This window comes from Ambystoma mexicanum, chromosome 7p (assembly GCF_040938575.1).
Source record: "Ambystoma mexicanum isolate Mex_15411 chromosome 7p, UKY_AmexF1_1, whole genome shotgun sequence".
Taxonomy (NCBI): domain Eukaryota; kingdom Metazoa; phylum Chordata; class Amphibia; order Caudata; family Ambystomatidae; genus Ambystoma; species Ambystoma mexicanum.
In genome coordinates, this window is record NC_090939.1 from 969,415,585 (window position 1) to 969,443,453 (window position 27,869).

General features: G+C 44.2%; 1 protein-coding gene across 1 annotated transcript in view; it reads left to right on the forward strand.

Moving 5' to 3' along the window:
* Positions 1-27,869, forward strand: part of ZPLD1 (zona pellucida like domain containing 1) — a 395,074-nt gene that overhangs the window by 170,539 nt on the left and 196,666 nt on the right. The window contains exons 6-7 of the mRNA XM_069636318.1: positions 16,505-16,577; positions 20,036-20,133. Coding sequence (XP_069492419.1) covers positions 16,505-16,577; positions 20,036-20,133 — 171 coding nt within the window. The remainder of the gene's footprint in view (positions 1-16,504; positions 16,578-20,035; positions 20,134-27,869) is intronic.

Consider the following 27,869-nt stretch of genomic DNA (forward strand, 5'->3'; position numbering starts at 1 on the left):
TGCTATGTGCCAGGTTTTTCAGTAGACAATAGAAGGTAGCTAGGCCTATCTGTGTCTCAGAGTAATGATTGTCCTTGACCATTTCATATAGGCTTTCTCATTAATTTACTTCAGATTCTTGATAAAGGGATTCGCTCCCATTTTGGGCACTTGAGACTATTTTTAAGGGGGATGGAAAAATGAATGTTTCCACTATCCTTGCATTTTATGTGGTTGGTCAACTAATCAATTGCAGAAAGGAAGAACATTGGTTTCCTGACAAGTCCTCATTGTGAGGCCAAGCATTGGTGTCCATAAATCCTTACTCTTGATTTAAGTGGTCAGTGGTAACTGTTGATCATAGGCACCTGATGAAGGGAAATCCAAATAAATCCAGAAAGGGGAGCCTGGTGAGTGAGACAGAATTTGCTTGCAAAGCTATGACACTCGGCCGCTTGAATGGACTAAAGGTTCAGAATTAGGTAAGCAGATATCGTAAGGTTTCTAACTCAGTTTGAGACTGACATAATCCGTTTTGCCCGAAAATGGAGAATATAAAAAGCCGAATGTGCATTTAATTCACATTCGGCATGGGGAAAAAACTGAAGCCCATACTGTGGAACAAAGGGCTTTGGGGGTTGCGGGATGTCCCCTGTTTCCATGAAATTGAAACGAAGGACAATAAAGTGAAAAGAAAAGAAGAAAGGACCGTGCAGTGCAGCTCTGACCCACGTTAGTGGGAGGGAACTGATGCCCTAGTGATAGAGGGGAGTCAGCGGCACACTTCTGTGTGTGCCACCGAAAAGTTAAGTAGGGGGGGAAGGGGTAGTTGGATGCAGGATGCAGGAGAAAGTGATCTATGTGATCACTGCATGGCACAATTTTCAAATTCAACATTTTCGGATTCGGAATTTCGAGCCACGTAGTGATCACGTAGAGCCACATAATCTGCATAGCCAGGCATGGGGAAAATCATACATGTATTTGTAAATACTCTACGGGAGGTCAAAGATCCAGGTGTTGGTGTCCCTGCTGGGGTGTGGAGGTCCACTTCAAGCTCTGCCGCTGTGTGTCTGGAAGCCCCGCCCCCCCTGCAACCATCAAATCCTCCTCTTCCTCCCACAAGGGTGAAACCCGCGTGAGGTCAAGGGTGTGGGTGTTGGCATCCCCGCTGGGGTGCAGAGATCCCCTTCAAGCTCTGCTGCCATGCGCCTGGAAGCCCTGCACCCCCTGCAACCACGAAATCCTCCTCTTCCTCCCGCGAGGGTGAAGCCCGCGTGAGGTCAAGGGCGCAGGTGTTGGCGTCCCTGCTGGGGTGTTCGCATCCCTTCATTAGATTGGACTGCTGGATAGGAAGGAGGTCCCTCACTCAAAGCGGGAGTGAGAGTGAGGTGAGAGCGAACCATACTGGTCAGGGGTTCATGGAGAGTGAAATTATCTGTGTCCTGGGAGGAGTTTTGCCACGCTTTGAACCCTGCATGTCAGCACTGCTATAAAGCCACACAATGGGGGTGATGGAGTTCTCACCCACCTCCCCTTTTCCCCCTCTCCTTTTCTGCAAGCAGTCTGCCCATTTTTCAAACCTGCAAGAGCAAACGGCGCCTGAGGCCAAATCGAATCATAAGATCCTGGTGGTAAAAAGGAAGCAGAGGAACTGCCCACCAAATAAAGGTAGAGATGGTGCCCATAAGATTGATACTGGAAGGGCCTTTGTTTCTGACATTGATATTGGGGTGAAATAAGGGAGAAAACCAGCAGCACCTTTAACTTTACGGGGGGGGGGCATGAACACTAACCAATGAGATTCACCAACTTTTGGGGGCTCAACCCTGTTGCTCCGGTTGGGGAACCAATTGCCCCAGGAGGCTATCTTGGGGGGAGGTACTTAGTGATTCAGACAATCTAACGGTTGCAAGCACAGTAGGAACAATTCCAATTAAGAACTAAGGAGAACTAGCCAACAATGAAAGCCCGTTTATAATCGCAGGGGACCCAGGGGTCACTATCAAAATGTTGACTAACGTAAATGACGGGCTATCTCCAAGCCTAGCCAAAATCGCCTTAGCCTCTGTCTCCCCTAAGGCCTCTATTGTGCTTGCTTATCCTTGTATATCTGCCTTGACCAACTTGACTATCCTAGGAACTGAGTCTTTATCCCTACCATTGGCTGACGTGGCCACATTGCTCTCTAATGGTGGATGTCCAAGCTATAATCCCCAGGAGTTACTTTCTCTTAAACCCTCCATTGTAAACACCTGTTTGGCCCCTGATTCTCTTTCTGTGTTCAGTCCTATTTTGGATTACCCCCTGCCAACCCCTGTATTGCCTCCCTTGGCCCAAATGAACATGGAGATGGATGAAACAATTGAGGATAAGCTCTCTCGCAGCACTTGGAGCGAGAACATGCTAGCTATGCACTCGGGGTCTAGCTCGTTTCTTCGTTTAACCCCTTTTAGGGCCTAAAGCCTAGTATCCAAGGGAACCAGTTCTCTACTGACCCACTACCTAAGGAAGCCAATTGTGCCAGGGGATGTAACTGTGAGCAGGTGCTTGCCGACCTTGCAGTTATAAATAATCTGTAACTAGTTTTGATTGAGGCCCAAGGGAAGGGAGGCGGGAGCTCACAAGGGAAGCTATCAAGCACTCTTCCTGTCATCATGGGGCAGCTCCACCAGAAGGTCATTGACACTAGCCTGCTGAATATTCCCTTGCTAACGAGGCAGCCCCGGGTCGAGCAGCAACCAGTCCCTAATATATCCAGGGAGCCCTCCACGGCCCTCACTCCGTGTGCAGAGATTCCTGCACCGGGGGACCGGGCCTTCAACACACTGGGAATCGAATTCCCCAGAGAGAGGGTAACAAGGGAAAGCAGATATTGTTGAAGGGAGTGCTCATTTGTGCGCCCGGCCCAAGGGGGGCCAAGATCTGCCACAGTATTCCTCCATGGGGTACCTAAATTGTCTACCAGAAAGCACGAACCAAGGGATGCTCTTTCTAATAAGTGCCTTCAATGGCTTCGCACTGTTGGGGACTGCACTTTTGGGACAAGGGTAGCCATGGCAGGTTGTTTTAGAATGCTGAGTGAAGGTGACAACCCATATGATTCCATAAAATGAGTTTATCAGGATGGGAGATAAGCTAGGGATGTCCTGACAAGACCAGGGGGCTATGGCTAGATTCACAACAGAGGGATTGTAATCAGCCCGCTTCCTTACCCAGGAGTTGCCGGGTTGCCTGTAACCACTCGAAACAACCATGCGTTATCTGGTGTGAACCTTACCCTCTGGGAACAAGCCCAATTGGGAACTAACACAGCCATGGGCTTGTGGAATGGAGAACAGTGCTATGTTTGTATTCTAAGGGATGTATTGTACACCTGCATCTTGTGCCCCATATCAGACCCGGTCACAACAGGTTCTCTTTAACATCCTTATTGCATCTATCAGGTCTCCCCAAGTGTCAGTTAAATGTTCCAGTTTAAGGATTAATATCATCCTTTTTATATATTTGCAGCAATCCCAGAACCTACCCTTCACATTGAGGATCACACCTAGCAAGGCTCCTCTGTATGATTGTAAATGTGCTGAAATAAATAATCTAACCCAATAAATTGATTGTTTAATAGATATGTTATGACCTATGTGATCTAGACCAATTCCCATATGAAGTGGAGGATTTCATGTCCAAGTTGGTAAGTGACAGAGGGTTTTTAAAGAAATGTTTTCTGCCACTTCCAATGAATTAAAACTTTAATGACCCAAAAAGAATGGCCCCATACAATGCTGTTGAAATACTTGGGTACTAAATATTTCAACAGATGGAGTGATGACCCGACCTCCAAAGAAGCTTGAAAAATACAGCTACCCCAGTGCTATGTTTTAGTTCAATCTCGTTGTTATAGATCTGAGGGGACCCATATCCCTCTAGGTTCAAATCAAAGGCCCAAAAAATCCAAATGGTTGACCTGATTTCAAAGTATGCCTGCCAGATCTAGATTCCAGTTAGGCGGATGACTACGTTGGCAAATCTTCAACATTGCTTTCTTTATATTTATAAACAAATGTTTGTTGTGACACAGTTTCTTGAAATCTGTTATTAATTTATTGATCCCATTTGGTGTCCTGGAAATGAAATCTGTTTCATATAATATGTACCCCCTCGCACCCTTCCATTTTATGCCAAATGCTTCAATATTAGATAGGCTTGTGGCTAGGTCTTTGATAAAGAGGGCGAAAAGGGAGGGAGCGCTTACTCCCCCACTTGTGACGGTCAATTGTGTGTCACCTCACCTTGCTGTGTCCATTTCACAACTGCATTGTTCCTATTTAAAACATCTGTATTGCATTTAATATCGAAGGGGGAACCTGAATATTCTTTAGTGTGTCGCATAGAAATTCACAATGGAAGGATGCAAAGGCAATTTCTAAGTCTATAAGATCAATGTAAAGTGTCTCTCTTTCGGAAAACACATTTTTGCCTCATCAAGCTTAGGCAAAATGCCTGTTCGATTATCCCTTCTTCAGGATGAAACCTCACTTGATAATCCGATGGTATATTGTTTGTTGTGACCCAGTTTTCCAAATGAGAAAGCATCAGCTTGCCATAGATTTTTCAAAGAGGATCAATATCAGTCTATAATTGGCAAGCTACGGTGTATGACCCTTTTCGTAAATAGGAACTACTTCTGCACTCATCCAAAATGATAGAACAATGTCATGAAAAAGTACCATATTAAAGAGGTTTGTAAGCAGTGGGGCCCAGAGCCTTGTATTATATTTAAATAGGTCTGCCACAAATGTATTGAGGTTTGAGCCATTACCATTTCTTGGGTCAATAAGGTAAATCCACATCCCGTTGGGAAAATATCGTTGAGGTGTTCAAATCAGCCTAAATTGTAATGATTCTGCATTGAAGGGCTGGTCTTTAATAATCAGGGTCATACCTTCATATATGGAGCTAAAATGGTTATACCACATAGAAGGTGGGATTGCAACATCTAAATCTGTGGGATTACCATTAAGACCACTGGTAACAAGTCTCCACAAAGCTCTCTGATCATTAGTTCTTAGAGTTGATCGTAACAGTTCCCAATTATTTCCCTCCATTCCCTTTTCTTTTTAGGTAATATAGATTTGTTTTCAGCACTTTGTTCTGAAACTTATCTCTCATTATTAATTGTCCTATTATGCCTTCTTTGCCTGTCTAAGTATTATTGGGAGAGAGTTCCAAAATCGAGGGGCCGACACCTAAAAAGCTTACATTGGTTTCTGGGATTCAACAACCATGGCCATCTGAAATGTGAGCCCAGACTTGAACTAGGAGATGCAATTTGATAGCAAGGTAGCGTGATTTCCCTACTCTCAGTAAACCCATCCTCCAACATTGAAAACAGTTCTGGAGCTAAGCTGCAACCAGGGTACAGTGGACTGCACTGGAGTAGTGCGATCAATCTTAAAAGTCTAAGTGATCAGTTGGGCATCAGAATGGAATACGGATGACAAGGAATGCAGAGTCCATTGGTAGACTCCAGCCAAGAGAACATCACATCCACCAATGTGCATTAGAACTAAGGCATAGACTCTTTATTTAAGAAATTCATGGGAGGAAGAAGTTCTAACATATGCAGTCTACAAAACTGGAAAATGTGGAGCCTGGTAGAAATCCTGACGCTTTAACAGAGCCAGCAAGAGAGGAGGTAAATACCTGGAGGGATATGATATGATATTTTATTTGTATTGCGCTCATGCACAAGTGTTTCAGAGCACGACGAGGCAAGGGAGGGGAACAAGGGAGGACAAACCAACAATCTTACTAGGCCCAGTGACATTGAGAACGTGCAAGTGCAGGGGAGAGGGAAGTGAGAAAGTGCAAGGGAGATGGGAGGAGTGGAAAGTGCCGAGCAAGGGATAAAACAAAAACTGGTAGTGCTGCCAGCAAGATGGCAAGTGTAAGGTTAAAGCGCAGACAAGGGGTGTCTGATTAGTGCAGGTAAGGGGACTGTACGGTTACAGATACTAACCCAAGTGCAATGGTTGCCAGGAGGCAGTGTGGGTGTGTGGCTGAGTGGGCAGGGACCTGGGCCCAAAAATCAGAGGGTAGCCAGGTGCCCAGTGCCGAAGCAGACAGATCAGCAGGGAAGAGGAAGAGCGAAGGCAGAAGCAAAGATGAAGGTCTTGAGGTGCTTCCGGAACCGGAGATGGTTCTCCTCAAGTTTCAGAGAGGCAGGGAGGCTGTACCAGAGGGAGGCCCAAGCCGAGGAAAGAGATCTGCCCCCAACTCATTGCTTGGAGAAGCGACTGACCCTAAGGGAGTTGGAGGTGGAGGAGCGAAGAGCTCGAGTAGGAAGGTATTTACGGAGGGAGAGTTGAAGGTATTGTGGACACAGGCCCCAGAAAGCCTTGTGGACAATGCAAAGGGGCTTGAATTTAATCCTTGCAGCCCCTGGGAGCCAATGAAGAGATTTCAGTGCTGGAGAGATACGATACCAGGGCTTGAGGCCAAGGACAAGTCTCACAGTCCTGTTCTGGATGAGTTGCAGAAGGCAGAGAGTAGATGCAGGCAGATTTAGAAAGAGTATTTCAAAAAAGGTAGCAGGCGCTCCTCTCCAGAAAGAACATGGCATGATAACCTGATCTGAGATGAGAGTTTGCAGAACACACTTTTTGCTCACTGTACCTTTCACAGATGGGAAATATCCATTTGCATATCAGTCTTTATCCTGCCCACATTGGCAGTCCAGCACCGAAATGCTATGGCAATTCCTCTCTAAACAAGAGTACCAACAGCAACCCCATACACGTGTTTCAGCCTTGTTGGGCTTTAGATTTAGAAAGAGGCTGTTGCAGTAGTGCAGCCTCGAGAGAACCAGAGCTCTAGAGACAGTGAGCTTCTGGGGGAAGGAGAGGAAAGGAAGAATTCCTCTGAGGAGAGGATTTAAAGCTGGCCTGTGCCAATTACAGAGCTTTATCATAATAAAATAGGAGAGATTCTGTCTCAGACATGTTCAATTTCATGCTAGCTTTGAACATCCAGAGTTCAGTAATAGAAAAGCAACTTTCTCAGCTGAGTACATCTTTTACTGATGGCACAGCAAGATACATCTGAGTGTTCTCTACCTACTGGTGTACACATACATTATGGTCAGCAATGCAGTCTCCCAGAGGCTCCATTTAAAGATTAAATAGCACCAGGGAGGAAAAATTCCTGGAGAACCCCACATTCTACCAGCAATGGGGGAACAATTTAGCGTTGAATAGGCATCTCAGAAAAATGTCTTTCTGCCCAATAAAAATTATCGAAATACTTCAGAGGACTCTCCTCTGTGCCCATGCAGAGATGAACAAAATAAAATAGTGTCCTGTGTTCCACGGTTTTGAAGGCAACGGTGGGACCTGTGAACCTGAACAGACAAGCTCAGACACAACCCATAATCCCAAGGATATCATCTGCATGCTGCAGGATAGCTTTCTCTGTTTAATGTCTGGGATAAATGCAAGATTGATATCGGCTTGGGAGATCATTGTTCTCAATATGACCCTGTAACTGGATGAATACAGCTTTTTAAATCAACTTTCCAAAAATAGGCTGAATACTTACTGGCCTGCCTTTACTTAAAAACGACTGGTTGCAAGGGAGATCCTTACTCTGCCATTATTATAAAGGAACGTTCACATCTGCTCATCACAGCCCTTACCAAATGTTTAAACGTATCCTTTGTGCAAAGTCATGTTCATCAAGACCTCAAAAACCCATGGATTACTCCTTTATTAAAGAAATCCAACTTATGTCCACTGACACATTCCAATTACAGACCAATCTCTAATAACCCGTTCCTGCTGAAAATCTTAGATAGGGTGGCATACAACCAGATCTCTCAATATCTTAATGCAATGGAAATCTTACACAAATTCGAATCAGGATTTCGTCAAAATCATGAGACTGAGACAGCACTGCTAGCCCTTAAATCTCAGTTGTTGCAAGCTGTGGATGGCAATCATATTTCATTGCTTATGATATTGGACCTTTTGGCAGCGTTTGGCCTGGTGGATCATTCCATCTTGACCACCAGGTTAAGGGATATCGCACATTTTTCAGCCGAAGCCACCCAATGGGTCTCATCATTCTTGAGCGGCAGATTGGTCAGAGTAGCAAGTGAGTTAGCCGAATCAAGACCTACGCCTCTGCTTTATGGGGGCACACAGGGAGCATGCGTGTCACCATGTTTTAATAACATCTTCATGGTTCCCTTCTTTCACATGTTGGAAAAAGAGGGGATTCTCTTTGCCAACTATGCGGATGATACACAGTGCGTTATTCCCATTACAGGTTCTCATGATGTTGATGAATTGTACATCAACAAAGTATATCTGGCCATACAAAGGTGGATAGTCATGAATGGATTAGCTCTGAATAGCGCTAAAACGGAGCTCTTGATTGTGGGCTCTGACTCCAAATTGGCTAAACTCGATCCTATGTATTCCAGTTTTAACATAGACCAATGTCATAACAAGGTCCAAAGTATAGTAAAGACTTCAGGTGATCCAGAATGGGGCCGTAAGAGCTGTGGAAAAATTAAATTGCAACAATCACGTCTTGGATGCAAGACGGAGTCTGCACTGACCCCCTGTGCAAGCCAGAGTACACTTTAGGCTACTATTAATCACCCAGAAATTTATCATGGGGCATATGCTAGTATATATACTCGATGCCGTGGAAAATAAACACAATCCCAGATTCTTAAGATCTGATAACTCAAACATTCTCAAAACCACTCGATGCAAAACCAACACAGTGAGGAAAGGAGCCTTTAATATAGCAGCTCCACACGCTTGGAATGCCTTGCCCCGGGATCTCAGAATCATTGAATCAACCAACGTGTTTAAGAAGAAACTCAAAACTTTTTTATTCTGTTAGTCTCACTATATCATCTACATCATTTAGGTTTCAGCTGAGGTTGCTTTTTGTATCTGTTTCTGTACTGTCTTGTTCTTTATGTCCTGCGCCCTTAAGCCCTCGGGTACCGGGAGCGCATTACAAGTTTACAAACATAAACATAAAAATAAGATAATATCATCAAGACCATGGGGTTCTGAGACCATGCTTTACAGAATGAGGACTATGTTTGCTTGGCAGGCATAGTCAGGTCTTGCGCTAAAAAGCAACATCTCCAAACTGACTCATTGGAGAAACTCCAAATCAGGAAGGATGTTTCTTAATAGAGCTAACAAATTGTGAGGCCAACGTTGGTCTTCTGAATGGCATGCCATCCGGAATGAACAAAAACGTTCAAGTGCCCACTGCCCAAATAAAGATCTATTTGTGACAATCAATGAAAGTATCAATGTGAACAAATTCCAAAATAATCACTGCCATTGTGTTAACTTGGTCAATTTCCCTCCAAAGATTGTCCAGTGCAACAAAGATGAGCACTTCTGTATCCGCACTCAGCAGAAAACTGGTCTGTGGTAGATTTAGACCACTGTTAGATTTGATAATGCACACTTTTCAGATGAATTATTGTTATTGTTTCCAGGTTCTTAATTAAGCAAGGGAGGTTTGCCATAAGGTTGGTAGCAGCTGGGTTTCACCCGGTCCAATATAGGCTGTTTAAAGAAAGTTTATTTGGGACAAGGAGCAGTTTATTGAGTTAGTTAAGGCTGGCAACATGGCATGATGTGTGTCTAATGTTTTAAGCCATATGGAAGGAACATGTCTAATGATGAGCCGGAGAATTTACAAGTGGCAATGATTTCATGGAGCTCTTCTACTGAAAATGTGGTACATACCAGAGCTTTCAGGCATGTCCCAATAGGAATCATTAAAGGAACCATTAAATGCACTTCTGCCCAATGTGCTTCTGCTTCCCGTTAGAGACTGGACATATGCTGGGTAGCATTGTTCTTTGTTTGGGAGTGTTTTGCTAATGCAGCTACCAAGAGCCTCTGCTCCAATTTTTGGGACGGATGTGAGGGGGGATAGGATGCTTCTAAGCAGTTTAGGGAGAAGTGGTAGCATCCATTTAGTCCAGCCACGGAAAAACTAAATGTGAATAAGTCACAGTGCCACTGATTATCACTGTTGAAACAAAGGCATTTACGTGTCACTCCCTGCTGGATTTGTGTAGGCATTCTTTTAGGTGGAGAAGTTACCCAGATTCATGTGGATCAAAGTGCTATCCCTCTAGTCGAGATAGACAGTGCTAAGCGTATGCAAGATACAGGTGAGCAGTGCTATTTATAGGCTAGCAGAAATACAGTTAGTGAAGTACAGGCTTTGCAAGACTGGCCTTTTAAGGTTTTTTTAAAGCCTTTTTCATAATCAAAACAAACTCCTTCCTTCAAGTTGAATCCTCTATTGTCCAGAATACTGCATTACGAACTTCATTGTTGTGATTTGTAAAGACAGTGTTGACAGATTATGCTGCTATTTGTTGGCATATACACTTTTCTTCATTACAATTTTCAAATGTGCACTAGTTAATTCAACTGATTTGTTTGATAGATTCATGATAAGTACTGTATACCTTATACTTGCAATACAGATCTTTCATTCACATTATCGATTTTATGTCTGAGTTATCAATAGACAACTCAAAACCAGCATACAATGTCACTATTTCTCAGCATGTACACAATTTGTCAGGGATTCAGTTTAAATAAGTCCACAAGGTAGGGTTCTAAAGAGTGGTCAACCTTTTTCATACCAGTCTTTGGACTGTGGTTCTCTGTTCTTCCCACTCTCCCCCAAATAGTCATACCTTCTTGGCTTGAATCAGTTACTCACAGTCTCTAGATTCAAAGACTCTTTAGTCTTTCTTTTCTGAACTTGGACTAGTGAGGTTGTTGTATTGGTCCTGCACCTCCAGCTTTCATGCCTTTGGTCATCTAAACTGGGGTCGGTCATCAGACGCTTTAGTTAATGCTGAACAATGGGTTGTCTGGATGATGTCACCTTTGTCAGATGGGGTTCATTTTGATAGTAGGTCTCCAGAGCCCTCATCATGAGGCCTTTCAGACACTTCTGTATTTTAATCAGGATTGGAGCACTGGATCGACTTCTAATGCCCCATTGCACTTTCCCTCATCTCCTTTCAATTCCTCTTTTCCTCCTCTCTATCTTCATATTTCTCTCCTTGGCTATTTTTATTCTTTCATGCCTCCTCCCTGTTTCTCCATGCGCAGTTCTCTCTTCTTCCCTCTGTCTCCCCTCCTCTTTACTTGCTTCTTTTTCTTTTTCTAGCACCTCCTCCATTTGCTTCTGTATCCACTTCCCCTACTCTGCTCTCTCTCTTTTCCTCCTCCTCAGACCATCTTCTCCCCTTGGCCTTCCTTTTGATTCTTTTTTAATTTTGTTTTTATTTGTATTGTTTATTGGTTAAACTAATCTATAAACCTTAACACTATATACATAAAAAGAAAAACACACATAAATCACAATCGCAGTCTCTTAAAAAGGAAAAAATGCATAAACAAGCGTACATTAAATTCACACATTTCTCTCTATAATAACCAATTAATACTCTATAATTAGCAACCTCTATCCTTACATTCTAAAAGGTCACTCATTTTACATTTTTCATACATATAAATATGTAAATACTTTCCGATAAAAGATACTAAAATACAGAAAGATATAAAGTGCAACTGTGCATGATACCATTTGACTAGCACAGATCATTCCTAATTTCTTACAGAGTCACATATGCGGTACCTTTATAGCACCCCCTAGTTGAATTCCAGGTTTCACTCATTCCATTGCAAACCTTATTTCCATACTAACAATTCATCCCTCGCTGTTCCAACTTCAGAGATCTCAGGTAGTTTACCCCTGTGTCAGAATTTGCCTTGTACTTGAGAGGACAAGTCTTTAGATGTACTTGAGCCCATAGTGTAGGGGACGAATTCTTCCCAACAATATAACCCTCTGGATGTATAATAAACATACAGAGGGATCTATTCCCTGAAAGAATGGACACAACTGGAACACCAGGCTGTCAAGAGAATAACAGGAATACGTCAATATGCAGGACTCTTAAACAGGTAGCAAAGATATACCAATTAGTGATAAGCGACCCTGAATCAGGGGTGACGATATTAGCAGCTTAATTCTTCCTTGTGTGTTTCAGAAGTACCACTGGTGTACCTGCAATATAATGTTTATATTCAGGTATGGTGTAACAAGATACGGTAAACAGAATTTAGAGGTGACTGGAGTATAACTAGCAGATCTAACTCTTACCAGATATGGTGTATTGGGATGTTTGGAGATGGATGTAGAATCAGATGGTGATGACTCTGTGAAAGAAAACAGCTTGACCGAAGACAGAAAAAGGGAAGCAATACTCCTTCTAGTTCCTAACCCGACGGCACAAGGACGCTCTCTTAACGGAGTGGCAGAGTATCTAGTCCAGGAAAGGCCACCTAGCCAGGTGGCACGAGGACGCCTAACGGCCCTCCCAGTGCAGAAGAAAGTCTCTACTCCAAGCGCAGATGGAAGGAGTTCAGAAGGAGTAATGCTTGTATATTTATACTGCAAAGAATCCAGCCGAAAATGAGTCAGCAGCAGGCTGGCGGGAAATGAGGCAAACAGTAGTTAAGGCAATCCGTACAGAGTTCCGGGTCGGTAACAGGCTGGCGGCAAGAAGCAAAACAATAGTCAAGGCAATCCGTACAGAGTTCTGGGTCGGTAACAGGCTGGCGGCAAGAAGCAAAACAGTAGTCAAGGCGGTCTGTGCAGAGTTCCGAGTATGCAACGTTAGCAGGCAAGAAATCTGAAGGAACGAGGAAACAAAGGGAAAATTAGGTGAAGCACAGGCTCAGAACAACGGTCCAAAGTTCATTAAAGTGTAATCCAGATAGGTACATGAACAGGCAAGAACGAGGCGTACTTCAGAATCAGAAGCACCAGAGCGAAGGGTAGGAGGTGCCTAAATACTATGGGCCACATGACCTCAAGCTTGCGCGTACCTCGGATAGGAATCCGAATGCAAGCCATGATGCGTATGCCAGAGTCTCCATGGCAACCGTCAGTGTTTAGCATAGCGCGTTCTCCCTCTAGCTCTCCCTGTATACCATAGTCTGACCTGAGAACGTGGGTGAGTAAGACCATGTCGAGGAGGTTTGTGAACAGAGGAAAAGCGTGATAAAGCAGTAGGTGTGTCTGCATTACATCCGTGGGCTTACTTAGATGTACCGGCCTGTCGTGAATCCGGCAACAAGATACCTGGAATCATGACACACTGCTCCAATCATAGAAGGTACAGAGCCTCTCATACATGCAGACCAGCATTCTTTCCTATCATTAGTCTGCCTGTCACAAACCATTTAGCAAAATAAGTCAGTCTTCTCCCAATGAGGGATGGACAGACAACAAGAAGGTGTTCCAATGTCTCCAAAGTATCACCATTTTTGCAATATCTGCAACTAGACTCGACTTCTGTGATTTGTTTTTGTCTAAGCAAAACCTCTCCCATACAGTGGAGGTTTCACCTAAAGCTCATAAATTCACGTCTCATCTTGGGACACAAGGTTAGTTTGAGATATGCCGGCAGTTCGCACAATTTCTTGTGTTCGGCCTCTATCTGTTTCATACTCACATACTCATGAAGTGCTGTTTTGGTATTACACCAATCAATCAAGAATAGTGATTTTATTTACCTTTGTTGGGTGACTAATCAAAACAACTTTGGACTAATTACAATTTTCCAATATATGATTACATTTCGCAGTGAAGTCTCTTAAAACCATCCCCCTATCAGAAGCCATTTGAGTATTCAGATCGTTATACATGTTTTTTGGGGGCGGGCAATGTATTTTGTGATATAGAGATAGCAGCCTCCATTGACCGGTAGATTTTAACGAGTTTAACCCCAACTCAAATCTGATGGCCACCGTGGCTATCGCATCTGGAATGCCCATTACTCTTCGCCACATTAGGCCTTCTAGTTTATTCAATTGGTCCATAACCCAATCAGGGTACAGTTCTACTCCATACATCAGCTTGGGTACTACTTTACTTAGGTAAAACGTTGTTAATGGAAATGTTGTGAATTTACAATATTTGTTTTTAATATATTTTATTTGGGTGCTAAGCCCAGAGAGTTTATTCATAAACAACTCTCTGGTGTATACCATATCGGATTTGCTGGAGATTAAATATCCCAAGTAAACCAATTGCTTCACCTTTCTCAAGAAAGTCTCATTCAATGTCCATGTTTTTGTGAGCGATTATCTATGATTTGTAATCGTCATTACCTTTGTCTTGTCCACATTAGTTTTTGAGTGATTTCAGTCTGCATATTTACTAAATGCATCTAAGAGTTTCTGTAATCCGCTACTGGTACAATCTACTCAAATAAAATCATCAGCATATGCCAGCCATTTAAAACACAGGGTACCAATTGTGGGAGAGGCGAAAGGCTGCAGAGTCCAAGGTCTCACCAATATCTGACACATACAAATTAAAAAGGCAGGGTGCAAGAATGCAACCCTGCCTGAGTCAATTTTTAGTATGTATCTTTTCAGTAAATTCCCCTTCCTGATTTAATCAAACTTGGACATTCGAGTTTTCAGGAAGTCTCATCAGCAACTTAAGGAGTCCCTCTGGTATGCCCCAGGACCAGAGTTTGTACCATAGACTATTTCGATCCACAAGATAAAATGCAGAGGTTAAATCTACTGTAGCTAAGTGGATCGTATCATATTGTTTCCCCTTAACCGACTCGTACAAACATTTGATGACAAAAGCATTTAAACTTGTCCTGTGCCCCTTTCTGAACCCTGTTTGTTTTTTTTTGTATCTGACCCATCTGCGACAACCGTTCCTACAATACCTCAGGAAGATAGATGCCACAATCTAGCTGTCGGCATCAAGTATAGTTATAGGGCGATAGTTTTTTGCTTCTGATCGTCTACCCTTTTTGAAAAGTGAGATAATATATGACGTTTGCCAAGTTGGGGGAAGTAGTCCTTTCACTATTCCATCATCAAAAAGAAACGTTAATATACCAACCAAACTTTTCGGGTCACCCTTAAATAATCTATTAGAAGGTTGGTTAGGCCCAGGGCCCGTGAATCTACTCAACTTTAACATTACACTAAGAATGTCTCCTGTGTCAAAAGATAGAAAGCCTTTGAGATCCCTGGATTCAGCAATGGCACTAAGCTCATTTGCAAGCAGGTGTCTAATTGCACAGAGACCCTCAAAGTGCAAAATCCAGTCCCTTTTGAAGAATACATTTACCACCATTTCCACCAACCCCTGGATCAAAGCATTTATGGTTCACCAAAAGGCAGCAGAATTATTTTCTTTCATACAAGAAAACATTCGTTTTGCGTCGGCCTGCATAAGAATCACTTTCATGCCCCTTAACCAGTTCTGAAAGGATTGTTTAAGCTTGGGAATACCCACATTTTTCTCTGCTGCCGATTTGTTAGAACGCTTTATGTTTCTTGTCCCTGCCATCATTACCCTTTTCCTTTCTGCAAAACTGTGTTAAATCTGCCTCCGCCCTTCGCCTCTGTCTATTCCCCCCCACCCCCGCCGCTAAGTCTCCCTGTCACTTCTTCCACTGCTCTTGACTTTTCCTCTTTCATCTCCACTCTCCTTTCTTCTGGCTCAGTTAGCTGATGTTTTAATACATCTAGCCGACATCTGTGATTCATTACCCAGCCAGCTGATGTTACTGTGGCTTGTGTGGATTCGGCTAAAATGACCGAATACCAATTTACCTACACCACCAAAAGACCTAATATACATAACACAAAAAATTCGAACTTCCAAAAGTTCGAACTTTTTGTGGTATGGTATGTATATTAGGTCTTTTGGTGGGGTAGGTAAAAAAAAGAAAAGCAAAGGCTGCGAGGGCTGCGGAGTTGTCCCCTGCAACACCCGCTCACTATAATATACAGTATAGTGAGCAGGGGTTGCGGGGGACACCACCCATGGCTGACTCAACCGAAAAAAAAGAAAAAAAAAGTATGCGTGGGTGTCCCCCTCAATACTCCCTCACTATACTATAGAGTATAGTAAACGGAGTTGTGGGGGGTGTCATTCTTGGCCCTGTGTTAATCAGAGGCCCTGTGGGCCTGATTTACAAAGTGTTTTTCAATGGTATTGTACCATTCTGAAACGTTTTTGTAAATCAGGCAATGTGTTTAAAAAATCAGTGCTTATATTCAACTTCTTAAAATCAAGGATTCAGCTCTGTCTATGCTACATTCCTCTGTGCTCTCTTTCACATCTGTGCTGGGGCGTGTTTTCAGTTTTTGTACTTCTCTTGAGCACCATTCTTTCTCAGCCACTAGACTGCTAGCAATGTGGAGTTCTTCACTGTGATATTCCTTTAACAATTGTCGGCAACTACTGTGTTTCTGGCTATCCTAATATATCAATCAAAAACAGAGAGTAAAAAATAAATTGACTACACGTTTACTGTAATTAAGATGCAGTTGTTTTTGCTACAAACACAGGGAAATAGGCGGCAATGGAATACATACTTGCTAATTCAATGTATTTTTCATTACAGAACGGGGAATTCAATAGCTATCACTACTAACAATGGCAGCTTCATCAGTACTCTCTCCATTCTTCTATATGTGGTGAGTATTTGAATTACTTTATGTTTAGCCATAAATGTTACCATTACGAACTGGTAGAGAGGGTGTGACATGACTTATTCTATTGTAGAAAACACACACATGCTTAAGTTATGTCATGGAGGATCGATGACATTGTATGACCTGGGCGTCAAGGCATACTATTTATAAACATATATTTTTTGGTTTCGGTTCCATTTTTTCCACTGCCAATGCTTGTCATAAAGAGCAAATACCTGTATCCTTCTTTCTGTTCTTTAAATAAATTCTCCAATGTTGCGTTACTCTGTAGAAGCCGGATCCTCTTGAAGGGATCCCCTAAGGTCATTCTTTCACACATGATTTGTATTGTAGTTATTACTTCCGCATATTTTTATTTCTAGCTAGCAGGGAATGCAAACTGGGTCTATAGTGCTCATGAGCTACGCCAAAATGACTTGCTGTTGTTTTAGGAATATAATATGGATAGCGTAATAAAAACACTTCCCGGTGGACTTACAGTCGTGGCCTGTGCCAACTTGCTTGCTAAAGGCATCAAATACATGTATACCGCTCTCATGGTATAATGACCGTTCTTGGAAAGACTACATTGAAATAAATAACATGGCTGGCAAAGTATAGGCAGTTTTCAGATTCGTTTTTTTTTCTGCAGAAGGGGAGAAAGTTAAATTAGAAACTTTCTTCCAGTATAGAAATTGTACGTAAGGAAAAGATGAATGATCCATGTAGAAAATAGTGCTGCTTTAACATCAACTTATTGATAAACCATTAATTAATTGTACTTCAATAAAGTAACGTGGTCAACTTATTTTGGGATTTTTTCCAGATAGTATCTCGTTTAGTCTTCAACCCTTAAATATAATTAACACATTGGCTTTCCATCAGGATCTGTCTTTAATCAATGGTGTTTACATTGTCACGGGCAAATGTGCGAATATATTGGAGAACTGCACAATGTGTATCATTACCAGTACTATTGTTGATTTAATATGCGATTGGATATGCTATTACATTTTCAGCAACTGATCTTTCCCATGGAATCGATCAGAGATGTATACATCTAGGTTTCAAAAGTGAATTTGAGGGGATGTTATTTTTTCTCGGTATCCAGATTTATCAGCTTCCCAAGGGAAACCAAGTGTATGTCCTGATTATGATCATGTAACATCTGTGTTGGGTTCAACATTTCCACTGTTTAAGGCATTACACAGATGAGCGAAATATGGCTATATGGACACATTAGAGTGTACAACCATGGACTAAGCTATGGTTTGTCCTCATCGCCAAACTAGACATTCTGTAGAATCATTTGTTACAGATTGTGGCATGGTATGCAGATATGATTCACTTGTTTAGAATTGTACATCTTAAAATATGTGTACATAAATGTATCACCACAATGACAATGGCCCAGTTTACCAGTTTAACTTGGTAAAATATACTGTGCATACCCCTTCTATCATGATTTCCATCCTCCTTAGCTAATTCACTAAGATCGAGATTGCGGAAAGAGTAATCACATAAGCATATAACCCAGTATTCCTGTGTGATCTTACATAGGGTTGTATGAAGCATGAGAAATATGAGAAAATGTTGGTCTTTGAATTGATGGCAGATTTAACATCTAGTTAATGCTGAACTGTTATCATGAGGCAAACATGAGGACTCAAACAATGGTCAATGCAAAAAAATCCAGTAAAAAATTAAACAGAAAAATAAATAGTAAAGCAACGAATGTTGAAGAAAACATTCTCAGTTTGATGAAATTATATCAAAGTAGCTCCCAAAATGTGATGCCAAACCTAAGTGCTGAAATCAGGAAATACTCATTTCGTTGAGGAATGTTTCGTTACATTAATTGAGTCCATTTCTCAAAGGACTAATTTCTTTGACAAATTCTTTGCACACTTTTTTTGTAGCGTAAAGAAAAAGTTGCAGAAATACATTTATCATGTGTAATATCGGTTTGGAAAGGTTCATATTTTTGTGTTAGGATAAGAGGGTTAGGTGGAGGCTGGAGGCTTTTTTTAAGTTGCACGTGTCAATTTACTCATTTTTTCCTGGGAGCAGGTATGCCAGACTGCTTGTTTTTTTTCTTTTTTTGAGTCTAGATAGAGGTTGTCTGTATTGGTATGAGGCAGGGGCACTGGAGTTTTTTGTCAGAATGTTTGGGCGTGTAGAGGATCTCCCCCTTTTATTTACAGAAAGTGATAATTTCAATAATTTTTCTTGGGAGTATGCATATTTGTGTGTGGTGATTCATATTTTCATTCTGAAAATCTAGTGTATCTAATGGACCCATTGTTAGTTTTAAATGTTTACTTTATGAGGTGAATTTGTAATCAACGTGAGGTCGTAACGCATTGTGAGTTATTATTGATTTTATTGTGAAATTGCTCAAGCAGAAAATCAGTAGAGCAAATTAAGTCTAACAGATGATTATTTTAATGTGATATATATTAGTTTTATCAAAATGCAGTCGAGTATAAATTCAGCCCAATAGGTAAGACTTAACAAGGATATGCCTTTGATTTAGAAACACAGCCACACCTTAATTCAGTTACTGACACTATTCCTTCTTTCTCTTACCTCCTACCTCCCCTCCACACCATCACACTTGACTACTAATATTTTGTTGAATGTTAGAAATGTGCTGTATGAAAATGTATGAAATTGTATGGAAAAACGCAACCGGCCTACAACCGGCGTGACCAAATACGCATATAGCTTATTTGCGTAACTGTTTGGAAATGTATGAAAAGCATTGTATGGAATTATATGAAAAGCTCTATACATTCTAATAAGATATGCTTAAGGGAGGATCAGTTAACACACTAGCAACAAATACTAGATGTACTGATTACTCGCCTTCAACAGGCCTCAATTGGCATTATCTAATACGAAGAGAGCTAAAACTGTAAGAAATATGCAAATGAAGACTTGTCTTATACAGATGCAAAAATTGTCCATGGGCCTTGAAAAAGCCGAAGTAAGGGCGAAATAGGAGCACATGCCTTCTAATAGGAGCAATGTTGGCAACATGTATATTTTATAAGAAATCAAATAAAACTATAATCTAAATCATAAATAAATCTCATTGGAATTCCTTTTAACATAGAAGCCCAGGCGCATTTGAACTTAGTAAACCTCATCTCAAATATAAATTCAAACTAATTATTTTTCAAAGAAATGGCACTAGATGAATTAACATAATGTACTTTTGGAATAAACGCCAAAGTTATTCAATTATTAAAGGTTATACAATTATTAAAGGTTATTAAATTATGTGTACATTAAAACTGTCTAGGCAGCAAGTCCCTACAGTCAAAAATTATTAATAGCAGACTGTATAAACATGTTCTCATTGTAGAAAGTCCTATTTTAGCAAACTGTTTCTCAATTCAGTGGTCCAAGAGAAACTGTGTCTTGTTAAATGATTGAATTCTTCACTTTTCTTTCAGGATTCAAACTACTCAAGAGTTCTTACAATACCTCCAACCGGAATCTATTTAAGAACAAGAGTCTTTGCTGAAGTGAAAGCCACAAATCTCACAAATAAGTATGTTCTTTGTTATTTCTTGTAATTCATGTGTCTTCTTGAATAAACGGGCCTGATTCACGGAACGTTTTCCTATTTAAGTGTGCCATTATAAAACCCTTCTGTGAATCATGCACACAACTGGAAGAGACACACAAAAACAATACATATTCTATGAAATGCATGAATCTGACCTTGTCACAAACGTGACACAAAGCATATCCTGTCTCACACAACCCTTTCAAGGCTGTGACACCAATTATAGAGCAAGGATACCATGCAGAGCAGTAGCTTTTTGGAGTACATCATTATGCGTTTCGCGCTATTAGTTGTGCTAATACCGCCAAACTGAATGACCATTACTGCAGGCATTAACAGTAATGTATTGCCTCGTTCCGGGTTTGTTGGACCCCATTATGAATATGGATTGGTGTATTTACAGCATGCAGTCATTGTGCTTGGCCCAATAATGTCATTTGAAGTGGTGGTTAAACTTCCACCTACAAGCAGGTGACTTTTGGTATATGGGCTTTGAATAATTCTTAAGACCGGTGAAAGGTGCAGTATTCCAAAAGACCACCTTTACATTTATCACATTATTTGTTATGGTTTCTTTTCTTGAAACTTTTTTTTTATCATGAAAAACTTGGTTGAAAATATCCACTAACTCTTGACTCTGCCACTGTGTTTTTATGTTCCAGTAGCTTTAAAATGTGTGGGTCTGATTCTCAAAACGTTTCTATGTGTCTCAGTGTTGTCCGTGCACACAAATGCACAGAATGGAGAAACTGCATGAACCTGATTCAAATAAAAATGCATTTGCGACTAGGAAATGCATGAACATGTAATCTTGAGAATCCGGGACCACATGTGAGAGAAGTGGTACACATTTGCATTTCAAAGTGCATGCTTATTATTAGCGGGATGCGCTATGAAATGCACCTGTCATACACCTCCTTTGTCTACCCCTACGATGTCTTTTCGGACACAGCTGCACTAGAAAGAACAATGTGCAATTTTATCATCTTGGAAGCAAGACGACACGGAGCAGCACAGCTTCGATCCCCGGGTCCGCGCTTAGAAACCTCTGGGTATTAAGTGCGTTATATAGCCCTCTAGCAGAATTACCCTGAAAACAATAGACAGGTAGTTGTCTTGCATGGGCGTTCTTATTTATTCTTCCCTTCGGTGCTCCCACACGGTGCTTATAATTGACAATTTGCTTTCTAGTGATGGGCCCTTTAAGACACGTCAATGTGAATGTGTTTCAGGTCAAAGCAGCGGTGGACGGCTGATCCTGGATCTCGGCCCATGTGGGGTACCCCAATCAATGAACACATCAGTAGTAGGCACACGACAGTGACTATTATAGTCATAACGCGTCTGGCTGCGGACACGATCAGTGTAGCAAGAGTATAGAGAGAAAGGCAAGGTGCATTTGTTTAAAAGTGAAATCAAAAAGGTTTGCCGTCATTTTGCATGATCAGGAAACAGCCCTCATGTATTATTAATCTGTAAAACTTCAAATACATTAATAATAAAGTAAAATGTGCTGGCTTCAGATCAATGATGCAAATGTGGCATTTATAAAACACGCACCTTACATATATCTAGGCAGATTCTTAAAAACCCTGCCCATGAACAGTGCGACTTGCAACTGTGTATCAGACTTTAAATTTACAGAATGATAGTCGCCAGACCCTGGTTGCTTTGGGCGAATTAAAATGCAAATGAACATGCAGAAACAGAAGTTACAGAATTGAGAGAGAGAGAGAGCGAGAAGGAGGTTCTGAACTGAGAAGATCTGATTGGCGTAGCAAACGACAATGCCACGTCATGAAAGTGCCAACTCACTAAAGATGATGCCCCAATGAGGATTTCAATAACAACATTTGCTCCCATCAGCAGCTTTGCACGAAGCAAGTTTGGTGCTCGGATTTTCATTTCCCAGACGTGTAGTGATTTGTAAGGCTGCCATATTGGGGTATTTCGCAGACAATTGTGAGATTTTTGGCTACTTTTGACAGCAGATATGTTTTTTAGTCCTCTAGAGGCTGCCTCACTTACATAACCTCACACCCAACACCCAGTACCTCTACTCCCGCCCCCACTCGATCTACCCACCCACACCCACCCAAGCACCAGTCACTCTAACCCCACCCGCCCACACCCCCATCACATATGCTGGTTCAGTTTTGTTTGGACAATTTTGGACTACTTTCCACAAGTCCTCCCAGGGTGCTTTGTTCTTCATGTTTTGCCACAGAAAACAACACCAACCAACCATTGCCATAGAGCCAGTCGACCCCCCAGTCTCTATCAACACCCACCATACCACCACTCTACCCAATTAACACACCCTCCCAACCCCCGCTCGCCCTCCACTAATCGTACTCCCACCCTACCCCCTCTACCAACACCCTCCTGTCCTACCCCCACCCTCTCTACCTCCACTCTCTCTACCCGACCAACCCTACACGCACTCTTTCTTCTCCAATAACCCACACCCACTCTCTTTAGATACAGTCACTCTCTCAACAAACACCGACTCACTCTATCCCCACCCACCCTCGCCCCACTTCCTCCACCCACACAACTCCCAATCTCTCTACCCCAACCAATCCACACTCTCTCCCTAGCCCACCCCATTCTCTCTACCACCAATCTGTGTACCCATTCTCAACTCACTCTCTCTACCCACACCAACCCTCCCTAACCCTACATCTCTCTGCCCCCACCAACCCTACTTACAATCTCTCTACCCCAAACCACCCACCCATCCTCCACTCATTCTGCTACCCAAAATCCCTCTACGCCCACCAACCCACGTTACTCTCCATTTCTCTAACCCACCCTCCCACCCTACCCTCACTCTCTCTCTACTCCCACCCACCCATCCTACTCCCATTATTGCTACCATACCCTCATTCCCTCTACCCTCACCCACCCAACTCTCACTCTCTCTACCCCCAACCACCCACTCTACCCACAGTCTCTCTACACCTACCTTCCCTACCACTACTCTCTCTACCCCCAACCACACATTCTACCCCCAGTCTCCCTACCATATCCTCAGTTGCTCTACCTGCACACACTCTACCCTCATTCTACACCCACCCACCTTGACTACCCCCACTCTCTCTACCCCCACTCTCTATACCACCCCAATCTCTCTACCCCCTCCCAACCCTCTCTACCCCACTCACCATACTCCTACTCTCTCTAGCCCGCTCACCCTACCCTCACTCACTCTACCCCAACAACCTACCCACACCCCACTCTTTTTACAACCCTCAAACTTTCTATCTCACCCACCCCACCCCACTCTCTCTACCATACCCTCACTCTCTCTACCCCCACCCTCCCACCCTACTCTCACTTGCTCTACCCCCAGCCACCCACCCTACTCTCTCTATATTTACACCTCCACTGATCATACCCCAATCTCTGTACCATACCCTCACGCTCTCTACCCCACCACCCACCAAGACCCCACTCTTTCTACCACCCACAATCTCATTACACAAACACCACTAATCCCACCCCTAAACTCTCTCTAACCGATGATTCATTTCTCTGCACCCAACCAACCTACTCTCACATTCTTCATCACCACCCACCCTACCCTTACTCCCTTGATCCCCACCCGAACTCTCACTCTCTACAAATACACCCACCCACCCGAGCCCCACTCTCTCAAGCCACACCCACCCACCCTGACCCACTCTCTCTACTCCCAACATACCCCCACTCTCCCTATCCCATCCACCCACCCTACCTCCACCCTCCACTCTCCCTACTCCCGCCCAAACATGATACACCTACTCTCTCTACCCCACCCACTCTACCCCCACTCTCTCTACCCCACCCAAAAATGATACACCCACTATCTCTACCCCCGCACACCCTACCACACTCTCTCTAACTCCACACACCCACCCTACACATGACTCTCTACCCTACCCGCCCAACCCCACTCTTTGTACCTCGACCCCACCCTCTCTACCAACCCAGTCTCTATACCCCCACCCACACCACCCTGTATACCACCACCACCCTAATCCCACTCACTGTACCAATATACCCCTACTCTCTCTACCTCCACCCACCCTACCCTCGCTCTGTCTACCCACAACCACCCACCCAACTCCCACTTTTTCTACCACCCCAATCTATCTACCCCACCTAAACCACACACTTTACCCCCACATACCCCACCGCCACTCTCTACCATACCCATACCTTTACACCCTCTACCACATTCACCTACCCTACTCTCACTTTCTCTACCCTCACCCACCTTACCCCAACTCTCTCTACCCCACCAACCCATCCAACCCTCAGTCTCTACCATACCTTCACTCTCTCTACCCCAACATTCCCACCCTTACTGTCTCTGCAACTATTCACCCACTCTACACTCACTCTCTCTACCCCACCCACCTACCCTACCCCTACTTTCTCTATCCCCACCAACCCTACCCTCACTCTTTACCGCCAACCACCCACCCACCCAACCCCCAATCTCTCTGTTCCCACCATTCCAATCTCTAACCCCACCCACACAACCCCACTCTCTCTAATATACCTTCACTTTCTCTAAAACTACCTGTTCACTCTAATCTCAATTCTCTACCCCCCACACACACCCTACCCTTAATCTCTGTACCCCCACCCGCCCTACCCTCACTCTCTCTACCCCAAAACACACATCCAACTGCCAGTTTATCTACTATAACATTACTCTCTCTACTCCCACCCACCCACCCTGCTCTCACTCTATTTACCACCAACCACCCACCCACCCCCTCATTCTCTCTGCCCAAACCCACCCAACCCTCACTTTCTCTATCCCACCCACCCCACCCCACTCTCTCTACCATACACTCACTCTCTCCACCTCCACCCTCCCACCCTACTCTAACTTGCTCTACCCCAGCCACCCACCCTACTCTCTATATTTATAGCTCCACTGATCATACCCCAATCTCTGTACCATACCCTCACTCTCTCTACCCCACCACCCACCAAGACCCCACTCTTTCTACCACCCACAATCTCATTACACAAACACCACCAATCCCACCCCTAAGCTCTCTCTAACCGATGATTCATTTCTCTGCACCTAACCAACCTACTCTCACATTCTTCACCACCACCCACCCTACCCGTACACCCTTGATCCCCACTGACCCACCCGAACTCTCACTCTCTCTACAAATAATCCCACCCACCCGAACCCCACTCTCTCTACTCCCAACATACCTCCACTCTCCCTACCCCCGCCCAAACATGATATACCTACTCTCTCTACCCCCACCCAGTCAACCCCCACTCTATCTACCCCCACCCAAACATGATACACCCACTCTCTCTACCCCCGCACACCCTACCCCACTCTCTCTAACTCCACACACCCACCCTACACACGACTCTCTACCCCTACCCACCCAACCCCACTCTTTGTACCCCGATCCCCACCCTCTCTACCAACCCAGTCTCTATACCCCCACCCACACCACCCTGTATACCACCACCACCCTAATCCCACTCACTGTACCAATATACCCCTACTCTCTCTACCTCCGCCCACCTTACCCTCACTCTTTCTACCCGCAACCACCCACCCAACTCCCACTTTTTCTACCACCCCACCCCAAATACCCCACCGCCACTCTCTACCATAGCCATACCCTTACACCCTCTACCACATTCACCCACCCTACTCTCACTTTCTCTACCCTCAGTCAGCTTACCCCAACTCTCTCTACCCCACCAACCCTCAGTCTCTACCATACCTTCACTCTCTCTACCCCCAACATTCCCACCCTTACTGTCTCTGCAAATATCCACCCACTCTACCCTCACTCTCTCTACCCCACCCACCTACCCTAGCCCTACTTTCTCTATCCCCACCAACCCTACCCTCACTCTTTACCCCCAACCACCCACCCAACCTCCAATCTCTCTGTTCCCACCATTCCAATATCTAACCCCACCCACACCACCCCATTCTCTCTAATATACCTTCACTTTCTCTGCAACTACCTGTTCACTCTAATCTCAATTCTCTACCCCACCCACATACCCTACCCTCACTCTCTCTACCCCAAAACACACATCCAACTGCCAGTTTCTCTAGTATAACATTACTCTCTCTACTCCCACCCACCCACCCTGCTCTCACTCTATTTACCACCAACCACCCACCCACCCCCCTCATTCTCTCTGCCCAAACCCACCCAACCCTCACTTTCTCTATCCCACCCATTCTACCCATACTCTCTCTACCCCCACACACCCACCATACCCCCAGTCTCTCTAACATACACTCACTCTCTCTAAACGCCCCCCTGCCTACTCTCAATCCCTCTATGTCTTCCCCATCCATTTTCTCTACCCTCACCTACCATTCTACCCCCACTCTCTACTCGCACACTCTCATCCCACCCAGAGTCTCTCTACCATAACCTCACTCTCTCTATCCCCAGTCACAAACCCTACCCCCACTCTCTCTATCCCCACAAACGAACCCTAATCTCACTCCCTCCAACCCACCCACCCAACCCCCACTCCTTGTACCCCCACCCACGCTCTCTACCCCATCCAACTATCCTTCCCTGACTCTCTCTCCCCATGCAAACACCCATCTCCACTCTCTCTACTACCACCTGGCAACTCTACTGCCACTCTCTACCCCCAACCTATCCCCACTCTTTCTACTGCAGCTCTACTCTCTCTACCACCCCAATCTCAATCACCCTACACACCCCACCCTCACTCTCCCTACCCCCAACAACCCATCCAACCCCACACTTTCTACCGCCCCAATCTCTCTACCCCTACCTACCCAAACTCTCTATCGCCACCCAACCTACCCCAGTCTGTATACTATAACCTCCCTCTCTCTACCCCCACTCATCCATCCATCCTACTCCCACTCTTTCTACCACCCAACCCCACACTCTCTACCACCCACCCCCACCCATCCTACCCCCACTCTTTCAACTACCCGCACCCTCTCTACCCCCACCCTCCATACCCTCACTCTCTCTGCCCCAGCCACAAACCCTACCATCACTCTCTCTACCTACACCCACACAGCCCACTCACTCTCTCTCTTCCCCCACCCCTTACCCCCACCCGTGCTACCCCCACTGTCTCTAACCCAAACCACCCAGCCAACCGCTACACTTTCTACCACCCCCAAACTTTCTACCCCCACACACCCCACTTTCTCTACCCCAACCACCCCACTTTCCCTAAAGCCCCCAACCCCACCCACCTTGCCCCCTCTCTCTCTACATCCACCAACCCACCCTAACCCCACTCTCTCTACCGCCACCCATCCACCCTACCCCCACTTGCTCTTATCCCATTCACCCTAACCCCTCCCTCTAACCCCGAGGACCCAGCCCCCACATGCTCTCACATACCCTCACATTCCTTGTCCCCATGCACCCACTGTACTCTCACTTTCTCTGTGGCCACCCACCTTATCCACCCTACCGTCACTCTCTCTACTCCCACACACCCACCCTACCTCTGCTCTCTCTACATGCACCAACCCTATCCTCACTCTCTCTACCCCAACCACCCACACAACCCCAACTCTTTCCACAACCCCAATCTCCCTAGAATACCCTCACTCCCTCTACCCCACCCATCCACCCTACGCTCACTTTCTCTAACCCATATACCCGCCCTACTCTCACATTCTCTACCCCCACTAACCACACTACCCTCACTCTCTCTAC